We start from the raw sequence: 17723 nt of genomic DNA on the forward strand, positions 1-17723 counted from the left end.
TTTACTGTAGTTACATCTTTTCTGTTGTGCTCTTCATGTAATTGTATCGACATACACACCCTGATGCTCTCAACTACAGTCTAACTTGGAGAGTCACCTTTTTGGCATTTGTTTATTGGTAAAAAAAAACCGAATACATTGATTTGGAAGGAAAGAAAAATTCAAAGGTATTTTTCACATTTCAACCACTAGAGGTCAAAATACCCCACCATATTATCTTCAAGGAAGTGGCGACTTTCCAAAGGTGTAATTGTTTATTATTGACCACCTCATTCCTTTGAGGCCACTGCCATTATTCCCATGATGTCATTGTACACAGCTATTTCAGTAATGATTAACAGGCGCAAGTATGTAATCAGTGAGTCACTGTCATTTATTATTGAATTGATCTGATAAAGATATCCTGACATTTATAACTAGGATGGTTAACATAATCACAGAGACTGCATTAACCATTAAGGATGTGGATTACAGTCTGAAATCTAAAAATAGCAACTAGCAAACATTACAATATGGTAACATTATGGTTATAATTTTGAAATAGGAAAGTAATATCATGGTAGTACCATGTTCTTTCTCCAAGAATCACTAAGTAACAAATCAAATGTGTGCAGGGAGCATGAATTTAAACATTACAATGTGGTAATTACCAATTTTAATTCACTTTTTTTATGTGAAGGTATTAGACTGATGGTAGCCTATAGTAATTGTCACAACTACCTGCATATTACTTTGAAGATTACATGGTATTACTGTAATATTGACTCCTTAATGCCATACTATTACCAGTGTTATTACTAAGTTGAAAATAGCATTAAAAATGAGGAGGAGGAAGTCCTATAATATTAACCCCTGATGAGAAAATGAATACCACACTACATCCATGTTGTTATTGTACTTCCTTTCCATGTTCCTTACCATGATGATGGCAGTGAGGAGAGCAGTGCTAGTGCCCATCATGATGAAGCTGTCAATAAACCAGGTCGACCAGATGACACCGTTGGTGACCCCCGTGACCTTCAGGGTCTCCTTCAGACGGAGCTCCTTCTCTAAAACGATACTCTTGACAATCATGGACGCAGAGTAGACCCAGGCCAGTACCATGAAGATGGGGAAACAGCGGTTCAGTGTCAGCATGAAGCTGGAAGGAGGAAGGGGGTGAAGGAAATAAGATGGGGGACTGATGAGTGTGTGCTTACAATCATTAGATACCTAAGCATTGTGAAGCTAAATCATTAATTCAACTTTCAAATTTGTAATAAAAAATTATGTTTTTCACTCACAGATCATCCACATAACAAGGGTAGGGCATCTGCTGGAGATAAACACCCAGTGGCCATTCCTTTCCTGTCTGAGTCTTGATGATTGCATGCTCTACTATGTCCTGAAGGTAAGCAAAACCACCCCAAACATAGCGAAGATCGTCCATGGGATCAGCTCTGGGGCCAGGGTCCCAATACCTGTGCAACACATACATATTTAGCATCAAAGTCTATCATCATTACAGTAAACCTATTATTTCCACTTGACTTCAGTGCTAACCTGTCTTTGACCTTATTGGTGCGCTCCACTGCATCAATATCCATTCGGATTTTGAACTTAACATGAGGCGGGGCACTGGTAGTCCAAGGGTACATATTGACAAAGACAAGGCCTGCCCAGAACTTTCTGTCGTCCAACATGTCCAGAGCCTGATAAGTGACAGTATCCTCATCAGGCAGAGGCACAAACTTGTCCAGGACCACACACTGGGTGAGGGACAAGAAAAAATCACTTTTGATCATTTGAATGAACAATTGAAAGCTATACATGTCTTACAGTTTTCAAAGAATCTTGAATTCCAATCCAAGTTTCTGAACCTTGGTGAGAATAATCAACTCATACAACAAGTCCACAGCCAAGTTGTCAGGTTTGTGAAGCTGCACAATGATGCTTTTTGAAAAAGCAGTGAAAACATCTTACGTTTCCTTCTTCGTTTTCTTCTACATTTGCTTATGTAAGTGTTAAATTGATAAATGCTCAAACTTTGGTTGAACTGGAATCTTGATATGCTGATTGTGCTAGAGTAAAACTTAGGGAATCACAGTATGATTCATCCTCTACAGGAAAGACCAGAGTGGCATTTTAAATTCAGGAAATCTGAAAATGTTTGTGTTTTCAGTAAGAGCATGCCAGACATTCCTCAACTTAATGTCTAGTCTTACCATTCACATAGATCAGTAATTTGCTGTGACATTTGTGCAATGGCTGTCTATGCTCTGAAAAGCATGTCTGATATAGCCATTCACTGTGGGCTAATGCACATGGGGAGGGCTCTAATTGAAGAGGAAACACACAAAAACAACTATCACAAAGATCTCAAAGAGCCCAAATACCCGCCCAAACCCTATCCTACAGACATACACGAACCTACACATGCAAAAAAACATGCCCTGCAAACAATGGCATGCAATCAAAATACAGTAGACTAATAATTTAAAGGCCGTCACATTAATTCATCCAAGCATTTACTGCACAGCCCCCGTGCTGTGAGATACGCATGCATGCCACCAACATGCGGCCAACCAGCCATCGAGCCCACGGTCATTGTTGCTGCTCTATAAAGGATGGTGGATGGAGTGGCAGCTGTATCTAATCGGCCTCAATCGTTCCCACTCTCTCTGTCACACTCAAGTGCTGTAAGCTTCAACAGGGACAAAAACAAAGAGCACCAACCATCCACCCAGCCATGCCCCCAGGTGCCCCTCCATGTCACCCCCCAGGGCGATAGGCCTCTCATCCAGATTAGACTCCGCAGGGGAAAGAGTGATTTTAACTTTGTTCCAAATGCACTGGCGCACCTTAAATGTGGAAGGATTCACTAAAGAAGGTATGTGATTTTTTTTTTCCTCTTTTCTTTAAGCCTCCCCTCCTAAACAAAAGAGACTTGACAACTGGTGTGTATCTTTGGCTCTCTCCCACCTGGGTAGACATCCACGTCCTTGGGCAGGAAGACAAATTGCAGAGAGCGTAAAGACAGCTTGTGTAAACTCTCACATCACTTTTAGAGTACTAAACTGACAGTGGTATCGAAAAACAACAAGTGACAATTCCTGTGCCTAAATGGATTATTTCATGAATAGGCCTGCCCTAAAACTCAACTTTCTCGGTGGACTGAAATGTGGAAAAACAAGCTGCATTCTTTCTTAAAGACTCTGACAGGGGTAAGGATTACAGAGTTAGCAAAAAATGATCTGGAAATTTAGAGCCCTCTTTGACTTGTCACTCAAATTTTGTACACTGTTGCCTACAATTATTATTGCCTGGCCTGTTCACATTAGGCAAATTGTGTCCATGAATTCATGCCAAATATTGAGGCTACCATCTGCAGCTTTAGAAGAAATCCAGACTAATGAAACTAGAATGTTTCCAGAAACCAGCTTGAAGAACACATACAATCATGCCATGACATATACTGCTGTTTCCACATGATTGCCTAATTGGCTGCTTGAAAATATGTTCCTCAAAAACTACCCAGTAACTCTACAAGTCCAGCCAGTATTCAAGGTATTTGACACACACCTATAATTCCCAGGTCTGCACACACAAAACATTTTTAAATATTCCAACTTACATCCCCATATTGGTTAAGCATCCGGATGACTCTGTCAGTGAGGTTGAAGATGTTTCGCCAGTCAAAATCAGGCAAGTCTTCTGGCCGGTCCTCTGGTGGGCCGTTGTACAGGAAGTTGAGTATGTGTTTGGAGGAGAACGGCGCATCCTCTAGATTCCTGTCAATAAAATCCATCACTGATGGATTACAGATGGTGTCCTGAAACAAAAGGATGTGCACAAATAACCTTTATTTCTCCTTAAAAGGAAGATAGCATTTTGTAGAATAGCATCATATTTTATGAATAATTTCCAGAGGTAAGTTTAAACCACAACTAAAGTTAAAGTGATTTAAATGCTGTGATACTGTATTAAATTGTATCTTTGGTTCTCTGCCCTGTCTAGTAAAAAAAACAAATTCTAAATTTACTTTGTTGTCCTACCCGAATCATTTTGACTTGGATTCCATCTTGGAAAAAAGCCCAGATCTGAGGAGCCACTTCCTCCCAGGCCTTCCCCATTGTCCTTAGCCTCTCCAGTTCCTCAAATGTAGTGTTAGCCTGCAGGACAGAGGGTGTGTGTGTGTGTGTGTGTGTGTGTGTGATTGCACATGCATGCGTGTGAATAGATGTTATTTTGAAAGGTTGGTGTATCAGTAAAAACACAGGATATTATTATCAAAAACAGACACATACACACAAACAAACAACAATTCTCACAAATATCCACAGTTAAAAATAAAAAGACAAAATTTATTCACATGGAAGAAATTCCCACCAAATTCCCTGAAACATATAGATGTGCACATGTGTACACATTCTGAAACTCACACTATCACAGCTCTCCCAATCTCCTGTTACATACCATTCCCACATCAAACTCTCTGTGAAAACAGGGCCTTTTGAAAAGAAAACATGCACATTCTCACACAAAGAATTCCCGCGGGCCCGCTCAGATAAGTGGCAACTGTGCAACAAATGCACTCTGTGCCAAATCGTCAAATATTTACCGCACGCTTATCGTTAAAACCCTGGCTGTGTGTGGGTACAGTGCTTTGCATGGCAAATACCAATCACTTGTTATTTCAGTATTCGGCCATGTGCAGTGGGGGATGAAAGCGCTCAAGAGTACACCCAATTAAACTCCTCTTGTGTGTGTCTGATTTTGGGTGACAATGGGGACAATGGAGTCCGGGTGATAATGGAGGCCGTTGGTGACAACTGGCCGAACGCATTCAGTCTGCCCAGTGAATCTCAGTCAGGTTCCCACAAGTGAGCACTTCCTCATTCCCTAGGGGCAGTTCAAAATAGTAAGAGGTGGGGGTGGGGGTGGGGGTGGCGGTTGTCCTAGGGGGCAGTCAAAGGAAATTGTAGCTGGTTGTAGGATGTTCTTTGCATAAACATGTACAGTGTTTTTAAGAAAGAATAGTCCATTTATTGGCGCAACAAGTAATACCCCACTTCCATAATTATCTGCTAATTATATAAATACTGTTGTGCCATGACATCCAACTTAGCATCTATGTTGATATGAACACAAGGCAAATCTAACATTTGAACAAGAGAAGCAATCAGAGTGCTCAAACCTATGTCAAGGCCACGGATCACCACTAAAATAAGGCTGCACCCTTAATTGCTATCTATTTAAAATCACAATATGACCAAAAATCAAAAAAAAACTTTTTTAATTTTTCAATACAGACAAAATATGTGTCAAAAAAGCATTAAAGTGGACTTCAGCAGTGCTGCAGGAATTCAATGACCCCAAACTCTTGCTTTTCGGATCATAATCATTAATATGGGTCATATTGCAATTGCAGTATCTGTCAAAAATCAGTCATACACAGACATAAATTACGTGTAAGACTGCCTGTTCAAAGATGTGACTAACTCAAGCTTTATAGGGCTGTCATATGACATTATGTGTTTAAGTCCTGGACAACAGCACAAATTAGAATGTTCAGTTTAAATATAGTATTTTTTTTAAATTCACTATGTTGGGTGTATAAAAGTGTGTTATAAAATAACCACATTTGCCATAATTACCAAGATACCAGATTTAGCTGCAGTGAAATACTATCAACCTTGATGCTTCTAGGGAAATCAAAATAGTATGTTGTGTGATAACATCCTGTCCCCCCGGCATTTTGGTCGGACAAGGAAACGTTCAAATGACAACATGTTTAAAGCCACAATGCACCACTTAGCGTTTCTCATGCAATGCACTGATGCATGACAGAGTTCAAAGGAAGCAGACAAGTGGCCGAGAGAGGTCATATTTTTGGTCTTGTAAAGTAATGGATTAACCCCTTGCTCATTACTGTCTTGGAGCAATTAAGATCCAAATCTAAGAGAAGGGTAAAACAAAGAGGGCATAAAAGGTTGGGAAGTAGGAAACACAAGTGTGTGTCTCTTTGTGAGCATGATCAAACATCTCTAAAGGGCAGACCCGGCTGCTTACATAACTTTGAAAAAGCCATGGCGCCAGTTGACTGTGTGGTAGTCACCACAGCCGATCAGCTTGTGTTCTGCCATTGCAAAGAAGCCATCCATGACTGGTGCCCCCCTGAAGGGCTTTGACCAACAAGCATCGACATCTAGATACAAAAGGCTGAACATGACATGAGGAAAGCTGATCCTCTTTTGAGGGAAAATGCATTGTTCACTGCAGAAGCCTTGGAGCAACCCTGAGATAAGGATGTTAAGGATTAGTGAAAATGGTGGTGATTTATGATTGTTTATTTTTTATTAAGGTTGTATGATGATCATCTTTGTAGAGAGTTTTTGATTTCCACTGTTTAAAATGTATTAAAGCCATGTTATTACAGGTTCATGTGCAGCTTACATTTTGTATGATCTGTCTGACAGCCGGTGAGTCAGGGGTGTAGAGTATCTGACCCATCAGCATAGGCTTTACGGAGTTCCACACAATCCTAGTGGCAGGGTTGGACTCCAGTTCTCTCATCAGGTCATTGCAGAACGGAGCTGAAGGCAAAGATTTAACATTGTACAGTGCACTGTTACTCTTACTGTTACAACATAACTTTACGCAACAAGTCAAGACAAGGTCAAATGTGTGCACTGCAGAAGGCTTGGGGAAACCCAAGATTACTTGGAAATGGTGATTTCTTCTTTGTCCATTTGAGTTAAGGTTGAATGATTGCTCCACCTCCCTCTATTCACTACATCTTTTACTCTGAATCTCATGACATAATAAAAACCCTTGAATCCCTGAATCATTTATGTCCCAACACATTGGGAAAACCCCACAGTTGTCATTTCATTTGAAATGAAGATTACTAGGTATCCCAGATACCCTATCTTGTAATTAGATTTAGGTAATGTAAATAACAAATAAATAACCCTATCTATAGGAGCTCTCATAAAACCCAACAACAAGTCAAGAAAAAGTCAAAAGTGCACACACAGTATGCATGTTGATAAGAATTTGGCAATCACTTAACAGCAGCAAATATTTGCCATGTTTACCCAACAACTGTGTGATAGACCGAATATATTAAGGAATTCTGAACTGAAACAGGATCTGGAACTGTCTCACTCACTTGTGCTGTTGTCGTACGTGTAGTGGCCCTGTGCCCTGCTGCCACTGATACCCAGGAAGGCCTTGTAGTTATTGTCCTCATACCAGTTAAAGGAGGTGACTCTGGAGAAAGCACCCTCAGTGTAGCCACATACCAGACGGGAGGCAGCGGCCATCACCTCCCTGAAGGACAGATTGTTCTGGAAGAGAGGAGCCATGACCTGGAGAAGCTCCTTCGTGCTGTTCCTCTGGAACAACTGTGGAGAGGAAACAGGCACCATGAACAGAGATGGAAATTTTCACTTTGGCAACTATTGAGCAATATTATGCTACACTTAATGAAGGAACTGAATTTAGTGCAGCACAGATTAGCAACAATGGCAGGAGCAAGAGCTGTGTGTAATTTGTGAAGGACACAGACTTTTGACATTCATCTTTTAAAAACTTTCCCTTGCTGTCAAAATTGTCATGTAATCCATATCACTCAACCATATCACTTCAAATTACAAATAGTTTTAACAACTTAAACTCACATTTACAGGAGTTAATAAAGTTTTTTATTAGATTAGAAATTTAACTTTCTCATCTCATGACATAATAAAAATCCTTGAATTATTGAATCATTTATGTCTCATTTGTCATTTCATTTGAAATGAAGATAAAAGAAAATACTAGGTATTCTTCTTCTTCTCAAATTTGGGCAATGTATAATCTTATCAATAGGAGCTCTCATAAAACACTGCCGTTTATCTCAGGATTTAATTAAGGAGTGAGGGAAATAAAACCTGGAAAAACCTGCTTTTCATAAATTCTCCTTAGGTTTTGAATAGCCTACAATTCTGTGCTACCTTGTAAACGTTCAAATACAGTAGCGACAAATTTACTTCATTTATTTATCAGCTTTGTCATTGTCCAAATGGCACATCCATAGTGTATCAAAGCAAGGAAAGACTAGGTGGTTTTACCTCGTCTGTCCCAGCTATCATCGAGACAGAGACAAGTGTCTCGCCAACAAGATGTCAGCTTGTCGACCACACTAAATAGTCCATGGCAACATCCACAACAAACAAAAGTCTTGCCACACGTCCATGTACACACAGTGTTCAAAATACAGGTAAACCACAAATTACAACTGCACAAACACATACCTGACACTAAACCGTAAAACCCTTCACACCAATGACAACGCGGTTGCACAAAGTATCACCATAACGTGAGGGGTTAAAAAAGACACAAATAGGAAAAATAAACACATCATTCAGTCACAACTGGTGTGGTTTTTTTTTAATTCACGTTAATGTCTTTAAGTGCTCCTGGGGCCTCATTGGTGTTTCCATTGGGATGGTCCCATAATGATGATGTATCTATTTTAAAAACGACTAAATGGGCCTGTTCTGGATTTATCCTTCCTCACACGCACCAAATGATATCCCCCTACTGTCTGTGTTTGCGTAAAAACTCAGGCGAGAGGAAGCAACTGTTTCCTGAGGGCTAAAAATAGGCAGGTGGTGAACTTTTGAATGGAGCTGCAGTGTGACTGCGTGAGTGAGCCGAGTGTGTGAGTCTCTTACCTCGTGCAGTTTGTCTGAAGACTCAGAGATGACCCGCACCCAGAAGTGAATGTCAATGCCTTTAGAGTGGTTGTCGAGAACGAGAGGAAGCTGCAGACAAACATATATTGTTTTATGTTAATGCAGCTTTTTTTCAAAATCATATGAAAATGTTGCTTTCTCTAGACTGTCAGTTGCACTTTATTCTTTCACAATACTGACACCAGTGACTTCCCATTAAAACCAAAGTTTTTCCTGACACAAAGGATGCTGCTAACATCTTCCTCCTTCTATCTATTATTTAGATACAAGTATTTTGATGTTATTTTTATGTACTGCGCAAACACACTGAGATGTGAGAAATAATTGGAATTTAAGGTTTTGCCTTAGATTTGTGTTTCACTCAGTCTTTAATTATCTGACATTTTATCAGAATTACTATCAATATCGACTAATTAAAATCCTTTCTATCTTGAACATTTTTGGCCATAACATCAAACCCTACATCCCACTGATGGTCTTGTTTTCTTTTTCAAAAATTTGAAGATAATTGAAAAAGCCATTTTTATGAAGATAAAAAAAAGTATATTAGGAATAAGTTGATGATAAAATATGCAGGGACGTGTAGCATGCTTTCAAGTATATTTCCCTTATATCTGCTGAGCATTGCTTTCTCATGAGGTCCTGCTGTTGTTCACATCTTACAGCCAGCAACACAAAACAATAGGCTACTTATCCAGGAAACAGCAGACAGTCAAGACACACAACTGCCAGCGGAGACTTCCTTCCTCTGTGATATATCTTCTTATCCCAGAGTGTGTGAGAAAGACAGAGGGATAGTGTGTGATTTCACTGAAACGCAGGCAGACAGACTGAGGGATAACTAGATGCCCTTGGCCCGTGGATGTGTCTGGACGGTAAAGAGGCAGAGGGCAGCAATTGTTGTCTCGTCGTGACCCGTGTTTACTCCCTGTGCACCCTGTGATTACTGGCAAGGGGGCGTGTCTCCTCACTAATTGAATTACAGAAAGAGACAAAGTCTGCCCGTCTATTGCTTATGGCTTTTTCACAGTTCTTACCTCTATTTGAAGAAACACGTAGGGCAGATTCTACTTCATGATAAACATGTCCCCAAATATGTCAAATAAGTGATGTTTTATAATGTTTCCATGAAATGAAGTTATTATTTATTTATCATTTTCCTTTTTGAAGAAGTTTATGGATGCATAAATAAACATGTTGTGCAGGATGATATTTCGACTTAAAATTTCAGGAAAAATAAATAAATGATCACGTCACGAGTGATGCCTTTGTGTTGAACTTACTTTAAAAGGCAATAGCATGAGAAATATTCGTCCCAGCCTACAAGTCATAGCCCATATAAAAATACCTACAGATGTTTATACATTGTGTCTCCTGACTTTAAACATACTGTATGTCACCCACCAGGCCTGTCTCAGCCTGCTGTTTGGATCCAGATGTGATTTGAACCCAAACAATTCAGACATAACAGGCAGTCACAGAAAAATACTGACCGCAAAAAAGACAGTGAGGGGCATCTGCATAATATTTCTTAAGACTTTCACCATGTCAGTCTAACTTTTAAACATATAATAAAAAGTGTCGTAACTTTAACGCATTCCAGGTTCAATAATAAACACAACTGTTAACGGTCATTAAATCATTTAGATGTGGCTCTTAGTATGTATGTGTAATTCTTCAACTGCTGAAATAGAAGTTTTTTTTAATCTCCTTATGGTTCGGTTCTATCATGAATGAACAGATTCACACTTTGGCTAAAAGGTAACACTTAAATGACATAAGAAATGGCAGCATCTCAAACATGCAGGCCTATCCAGAGGAAATGGATAACTCTGTCAATGCCAATATAATGCACAACACAGATGTGTAAGCTTTGTAACTCAAGGCATATGCATGGACGTATGCTTCTATGGAAATGAGCCTGAATATGAAGGTTTTGATCAGAAGACATACATAATGTTACTTTAAAAACAAAACATGTATGCGACTAAATATTTAAGATTTTATTTATCTCAGGAAGTTGCTCAAAGACAGTATTTTGTGCACGTTCATAGCTGTGTACGTTTGACCGGAGCAAGATCAGTTTTAATCCTTTAAAACAAACATCCTTATCAGCCTTCTTAATCCCAGGATAAACAGGCACTGACCAGTCGGATGAGCTTGAAAAAATCCACATTGGCATAGAATTTGTCCTCAATGATCTGCAGCCGTTGTGGGGTCAGGATGCACATAGCATTGCGAACTGCATAGAGTGCCCGGTGGCTGGGGAAAATAAGGAAGCGCTCCAGCAGGTTCAAGCTGCAGGCAATGTCTTTTAAATGGAAGTCTGGAACCCCGAAGGCAAACTGGAAAAAGAAGATGGACCATAGGGTTAAGGTGACTTAAGTATTTTATCTTGGCTTACAGCCACAGTAAATAGTTCCTCTTTTATCCAAAGAAATGTCTAAATCAACTCCCGGTAATCCAAAGCCAGTGTATGTGCCTGCCAAAAAACACACACATGGTGAGTCTGTGAATGTATATGTGTTCAGCTGTGTGATCACTGCTGAAGAAAGACTGTGAGCTGGGATAATGTATAATGTATGCAACAGAGTGAACAAATGATTAATGTGTTTATAACATTATAGAGTGGCTGCCCCGTCCAAATAAAGGTAGTGTTAATGCTGTATTAATGTTGGACGCAAAGAACATCGATATTCCCATAGTCATAACAAACAAATTGAAATGAAATTCTAAAAATTGTTTCTCAAAAAGTTCAAAGAGTTAGACAGAAAGTCCCAAAAGCCTTATAAGAGCCTTTGATTTCTACCTTGCAACATGACGGCAAGTTTCCATACTGGTTGCGAATCTGGCACAGGGTGATGTCACAATGATACAATATGTACTTTTGGATATTCAAGCCCATCATAGTGTGCGGTTATACATGCATGTGTGTGTGTGTGTGTGTGTACCTGTTCAGGCCTGATTTGAGCGTTGACTAACTGATAGACCACAGACTCTGTCAGGGGAACATCTCTCAGCAGGAATGCTGTCAGAGTTTCGTCATCCTTCAGGATTGTCTCCAATTTTACTCCTCGGCCTGTGGAGAGAGACAGAGAGAGACATGGGCATAGGTTTTGTGGAATGAATGGTTTTAATTGTATACGTTAAGTTTAATGGCTATATGTTGTCCGCCAACACACGACTGGTTTGTGTTGTGCAATAGATGAACCAAAATAAGTTGGACGAATCTAGTGGCAAACATTTTGAGCAAGTTGTGACTAATCCACGGCATTACAGGGGATAGAGACATGGGATGGAGACACTCCACCTCTGTCTCATTGTTCCTTTGGCCTGTCTGTGCTTGAATACAGTTCACTTAAGAGGCTACAGAGTAGAAATGAGAGAGGAAAGAAGGTGGAAATGGAAATGAAAAAAAATATTTTTATCTTTGATACACTTTTAACTTTTCACTGACCAATGACTAAGTTGGCCAACCAACCACATATGAGCAATTAAAGATATCCCATCAATAAAGTCAAGTCAACTTTATTTCTAGAGCACGAAAGGAGCACCAAGTGCTTTACATATTTAAAAGGTACAACAACATAAATGTAAAAAGCATCAAATCATTAAAAAATAGAAGTAAAACAGGGACATTATAGAATATGGTCAAAACTACATAGTGTCCCGGCTGACTATTTTTATCCGGAAGTGAAGGCCAAGGGTCTTTAAAAGCGATTTAAAATGTTCAATGGTGAGGAGATTAAATTTCCATGGGTAACCCCTTCCAAAGTTTAGGGGCAGCTACAGAAAAGGGAGGGTTTTTATTCAGGATTTTGGCACATCTAAAGCAGCCTGTCATTGGACCTCAGAGCTTGGGATGTAGCGTGAAGACAAAGAATTTCCGAGAGGAATATTACTCTCAGAATGTACTAATATATGGTGCAACACATCTTGTCACACTTGCTCATGATCAAATATGAACATAAAAGTCCTCTGAAACATTTCCTGTTTAACAAGACCATTCATGATGAGGTAAATTCATTAGTTACATAAGTTGGTTCTCAACATGATTCATGTTTTTCTTTTTCTGGGCTCATGGGAACTTGCAAGGAATGTGGATCTGTGTCTCTTTTAGCTCTGTTGGTCCATCTACGCATTTGTCCATGAGAGTGGCCACACACAATCATTCACAGGCTGAAATGCACTCAGTCTTTATTTCCACTCCCATCGTGAAAGATTTTCTTTGCCGGCAGGGAAATGTGAGAAAATGAGAGGGGTAAACCTACCGAGGTGCATAAGTGACATGTAGTGTTGTAATTGTAATTTAAAACAAGTTCCCAGTGTTACACCACATGACATCTTGGATTAGGTCAAAGAACAGCCACCTTCACCTGTTCAGATTCTTAAGAATAAGAATCTGAATATGGTGTTAAAATAAACAAACACGAATGCCTGTGCATGTGATCGCCATCAGACATTTGATCTGTTATGTTGTGGCCTAGATAGATATTTGGCAAGATGTTCACTGACAAACACAAATCTGGAAAACACAGATCTTTGTCTCCTTTAGTTCTGCATATCAAGATGACAGTCTTTTTTTTTTTGCATTATACGCCAGAGACTGTTACTTAGGAATCCTCAGTGGAGTAATGCACCTGTCAAGCTCCATTGTGAAACCTACTGTAATTTACAAAAGCATATGTTGATTGAATAACTCTTCTGTTGTTATACTGCTGTCATATGTCCCCTTTTTGTTTTTATTCAAATGGAAATAAACTGAACTGACACTAAACTGCAACAAAGTAGAATCACCCTGGATGAATGAAATGGGTTCATAGCAAATATCCATTTCCAGTGTCACCTTATTATTTTAGTTAGGGTTGAATTAAAAAAAAACAGATTATTTTAACTACTTTATGTTGGTTCAGTATCTATTCTGATGCACAGAAGGTTGTCAGCATAGTGTTGTTGCTTTTACACCAAATAAACAGCACACCGGTGGTGAAAGTAAGCAGCTTAAGTTACGAGCCTTAAATCCATGTTGTGCAACCCTGTTATGCCGTGCAGACACATGAACTGATGGGGAAAAGCTGTGTGGTGTCATGTGCAGTTTATCCTATGAAATGGTTTTCCACAAGATGATGATTCCAAGCTTTTATCCGTCAACACTTATTTGTTTTGTTTTGATTTAGTTTTTTTAAAAACCATTGACTCCATTGTCCATATGCCTCGTAGATAGATCATCAAAGGTGTCTTATTTAGATGTATGTCACCAAAATGCAAACCTTTCTAAGTGGAAGTTGTTTGGAATATATAACCATGTTTTTACTGTAATTCCTTCAGTCACGCTTACTCGACTGGAACAACTACCTGGAGTAACCTCACTGACCTTGGCCTTGCTTTGTCAGATGATGATGTTTTTGCAGCATGTTGATGAAATCTTGGAGCTCTGACCTGAGATCTGTTCCGGATGGGAGCGCAGAGTATCCATGAAGTTGCTCATGGCATTGAGTTCCCTCCAGAGGCGGCTGAGCTGCAGAAACTGTGGATCACTGAAAAGAAGCTCCTGAGCATCTGTGTAGAACCGAGCCAGACTGGGGAGAAATGCCAATAGCAGATCACAAACATTTAGTCATGTTTGGTAACACACTTACTGTAATCACTTCATAGGTGAAAGCTCAAAAAACACTGAAAAAACCCAGAGACATTTAAACTTTTCATCCCAGATCAAATGTTTCATAGGAATTCATCATCTCTGGCTCAAATTCACCTCCCTCTACAAACCCAGCATGACGCTTACATGGAGTTGTTGTAGTTGGACACAAGGCCGGGAGATTCACCACGGGTGGGGTACTGAAAGCAAGGGTTGTTGGCATTGCAGAAGATACCCTGGATCCATGGCAGGGCTCCTGCAGAGGGCATGGCCTTGTTAGGGAAGTGGCCTGAAAGAGAGAGGAGACATTATCAGTGTTGAGATCAACAATTATCAAAAATGATGCCAAGAACCACAGGGGACACTGGGTTGTTGTCTGCTTACATTCATGTTGACGGTAGAGTGGATTTATCTTTCTCAGCCACACCAGTCCCACGAACAGCATCACAGGCCACATGATCTCCATGAAGAACCGAACCTGGTTGGAGAGTTCAATGTTTGCTGTCAATGCTGCCAATTAGTTATTTATCTAATATTTCAACACATTTGAACCAAGTGTTACACAATTGGAATGGGGGGAAAAAAGAGTGTCCAGTTTGTAGGTATTGAAGGGTCATTTTTATTCTGTAAACACATTAACACGGCCGTTTTAACATGTATGGCTAACATTGCTACACGATGCTCGCGCGCTGGACTCCCAGCTTGCAGACCCGCACCGTGAGCGCATAGCTGCCCAGACTACTGCCCGTCCGTATATTGTTATTCTTTATTTTCTGTGGACACTTTCATAATGAACTCCTTTACAGTAATGTTTGTGCTTATTGTCTGCTATACCTCACCTACGAAGGAGTATTAGGGCCAGCCAAAAAAAAAATGTCAGACAATTGTTTTTGATATTTTCTAAATTCTAAAATCTTTTTTCTTTTTTGACTGAATTAATTGTTTTCTTATGCCTGACTTTTTTTTTTTTCTTGTGCCGGATTTATTTATTTATTTATTTATTTTTGCCTTACTTTTTTTTCTTTTGCCGGATTTGTTTTTTTGTTTTTTTTGGTTGACTTTTTTTTTGGATGACCCTAATACTCCTTAGGTACCACACTAACGTAAACAACAATTTTTATATAGAAATAAAATAAATGAAATGACATTTTGATGCCATTTTAATCATGTATCCCGCACAAGACTATGCATCAGTTGGACTATACAAAACTGGTGCAAGTCCATAAAAGATACTATGAACTCTAACTGTTAAGAGTGATTGGGTAATATAATGAGATACAATTAGAGCTGAATCGATTATTAATCGATGAATCGGTTATTAATCGATCACTAAATTAATCGACAACTATTTTGATAATCGATGAATCGGTTTGAAGCTTTATTCATGATTAAAACAAGATTTTCAATTGTTTAAACTTCTTAAATATTAATATTTTCTACATTTCTTTGCTCTGGATAACAAAGAAATCATTAAAAGTCAATCATTTTGGTTTGTGGACAAAACAAGACATTTGAGAACATCATCATTTCCAGGTTTGTCAAAAACCTTACATTTTTTAAGGTTTTCTGATATTTTATGGACCAAACGATTAATCGATTAATCGAGAAAATAATCGACAGATTAATCGATTATGAAAATAATTGTTAGCTGCAGCTCTAGATACAATTACAACTTTAAAAATGCTATGAATAAGTCCACTGATGTATTTCTTGTGTCATGTTGTACAGACAGATGCTAGTTTTAGATTTAATAACATATGGTCTGCCACAGGAGTATTTTGATAATATACAAAACAAATGTGGACTGTGTAGCACTGTGATTAGAGTCCCATGTGTTGGTGACAGAGATTAGTTGGCGTCATTTGTACAGAATGAGAGCATAGAGGCGTTCAGCTCAATGCAACTCTAGATTTAGAATACATGTATTGTGCACATGATGAATGAGGAGAATTTACCCTCTGTCTCCTGCGGATGGTCCAGTTCTTCCACAGCAGGAGTTTGACTTGCTCTCCTGCCCCCATGGCTCCACCACCTTTTCACCCCCCGCAGGGCCTGGCACCAGCCAACAAACCTGCATTTAACCAACTTTCAGTATTACTCTGATTTACATCAGTGGTTCTCAAACTTCTTATACCAAGCACTACCTGAGAAAATAGCTCTCAAAGTATCTTGGCATTATTGCCGACGTTAAAATACAGCAGTCTAAATAGGCCGAGCAAAGTCAGCTACAGACTTTTCACAGAAGGCAGATTTATTCCTAATAAGATCATTTGCTCACTGATCATCCTCCTCTTCCTCACATATATTTCAGACACTGGTATAGCGGAAATAGATTAAGATGGAGCAAGAGATAAGGTGACTCTATTTAATATTATTATTTAATCATTTTTGTTAGTGTTATTTGCTTCAGTCAAAATTCCTCAGATCCACTCTGATCCCATACCCCGGTATATACAGAGGAATCTTGTGTACATGTACCACAGTTTGAGAACCATGGATCTACATGAAGCCACATTTTCCACTGTAAACTTTTGTAAAAAAAAAGATCAGCAACTTAAGACTTAAAGCTGTAGTATGAAACTTTTCAATCTTACAATAGCATTAAAACCATCGTCAGACGATTTCACAGCATCCTGATTAACCCAATCCAAAACTCAAAAAGTTTCCTCGCCATCCACAGAGTCCTGACTCATGCAGACACGTGTCACAAAGCTGCAGTGGAGAGGACACGTCTTCCTCGACACAGCAGTGTCTCTGTCACTTGTAGCAGCTTGTTTTAAAGCTTAAGATCATAACCGCTGAAGCGATATCGCTGCTTACTGATTCCTTGTTGGGGGGGGGAGTTACGCCAACAATAATTTGGATGAAATAAGTTACACAATGAAGCTTTAGTTAAATGACCATTTGCATTTTGAAAAGCGTATATGTGGATAAACTACACGGTCCATCGATTCATCCGGTGCAGTGTGAAAACTGCATATTTTACATGGTTACAGTTTAAGTGCACAACCATATCCTCCATTTACTGCTCATTGACACCAATTCCAGCAACACTGGATATTCCTAATATATCTTTCTAGTGCATTTAACAAAATGTACATACATCTAGGGCATTTATGCAATTCTGTGAATAAACAGCTAATGCAGATACTGCATATTTAATATTACAACTACTATTCTAAAGCTTTTGACAGTGTAGCCTATGACTTACCTCAGGAGAACAGTTGCACTGCAGACCAATACCCAGTAAATGAAGCATAGCACCACATTTCTACTGAGTGCTCCTTGAGGTTGCTAACACAGCTCATTTCCAGACCTTGTGAATAGTTAAGCAGATTGATTTAATCTTCTTTCTCAGCACC

The 17723-nt window shown here is 39.3% G+C and overlaps 1 protein-coding gene across 8 annotated transcripts in view; it reads right to left on the reverse strand.

Annotated features, from left to right (window-relative positions):
• LOC122772489 (retinal-specific phospholipid-transporting ATPase ABCA4-like) overlaps nt 1–17669 on the reverse strand; it is a 31742-nt gene extending 14073 nt beyond the window's left edge. For 4 of the 8 annotated variants that reach the window (XM_044030645.1, XM_044030636.1, XM_044030627.1 and 1 more), the window contains exons 1-15: nt 17573–17669; nt 16317–16432; nt 14746–14839; nt 14509–14650; nt 14163–14302; nt 11675–11802; nt 10871–11068; nt 8703–8792; nt 7154–7388; nt 6436–6575; nt 4035–4151; nt 3614–3811; nt 1543–1748; nt 1284–1460; nt 919–1141 (exon numbers count right to left, since the gene is read on the reverse strand). In XM_044030645.1, the coding sequence (XP_043886580.1) occupies nt 919–1141; nt 1284–1460; nt 1543–1748; nt 3614–3811; nt 4035–4151; nt 6436–6575; nt 7154–7388; nt 8703–8792; nt 10871–11068; nt 11675–11802; nt 14163–14302; nt 14509–14650; nt 14746–14839; nt 16317–16382 (2154 nt within the window). In that variant the 5' untranslated portion in view covers nt 16383–16432; nt 17573–17669. Of the gene's footprint in view, nt 1–918; nt 1142–1283; nt 1461–1542; nt 1749–3613; nt 3812–4021; nt 4152–6435; nt 6576–7153; nt 7389–8702; nt 8793–10870; nt 11069–11674; nt 11803–14097; nt 14303–14508; nt 14651–14745; nt 14840–16316; nt 16586–17572 lie in introns of those variants that run through there. The other 4 variants (XM_044030618.1, XM_044030607.1, XM_044030653.1 and 1 more) reach the window with 4 other exon arrangements.
• Nucleotides 17670–17723: the final 54 nt, after the last annotated feature.

The sequence above is a fragment of the Solea senegalensis genome, linkage group LG1, assembly GCF_019176455.1.
Source record: "Solea senegalensis isolate Sse05_10M linkage group LG1, IFAPA_SoseM_1, whole genome shotgun sequence".
Classification (NCBI taxonomy): domain Eukaryota; kingdom Metazoa; phylum Chordata; class Actinopteri; order Pleuronectiformes; family Soleidae; genus Solea; species Solea senegalensis.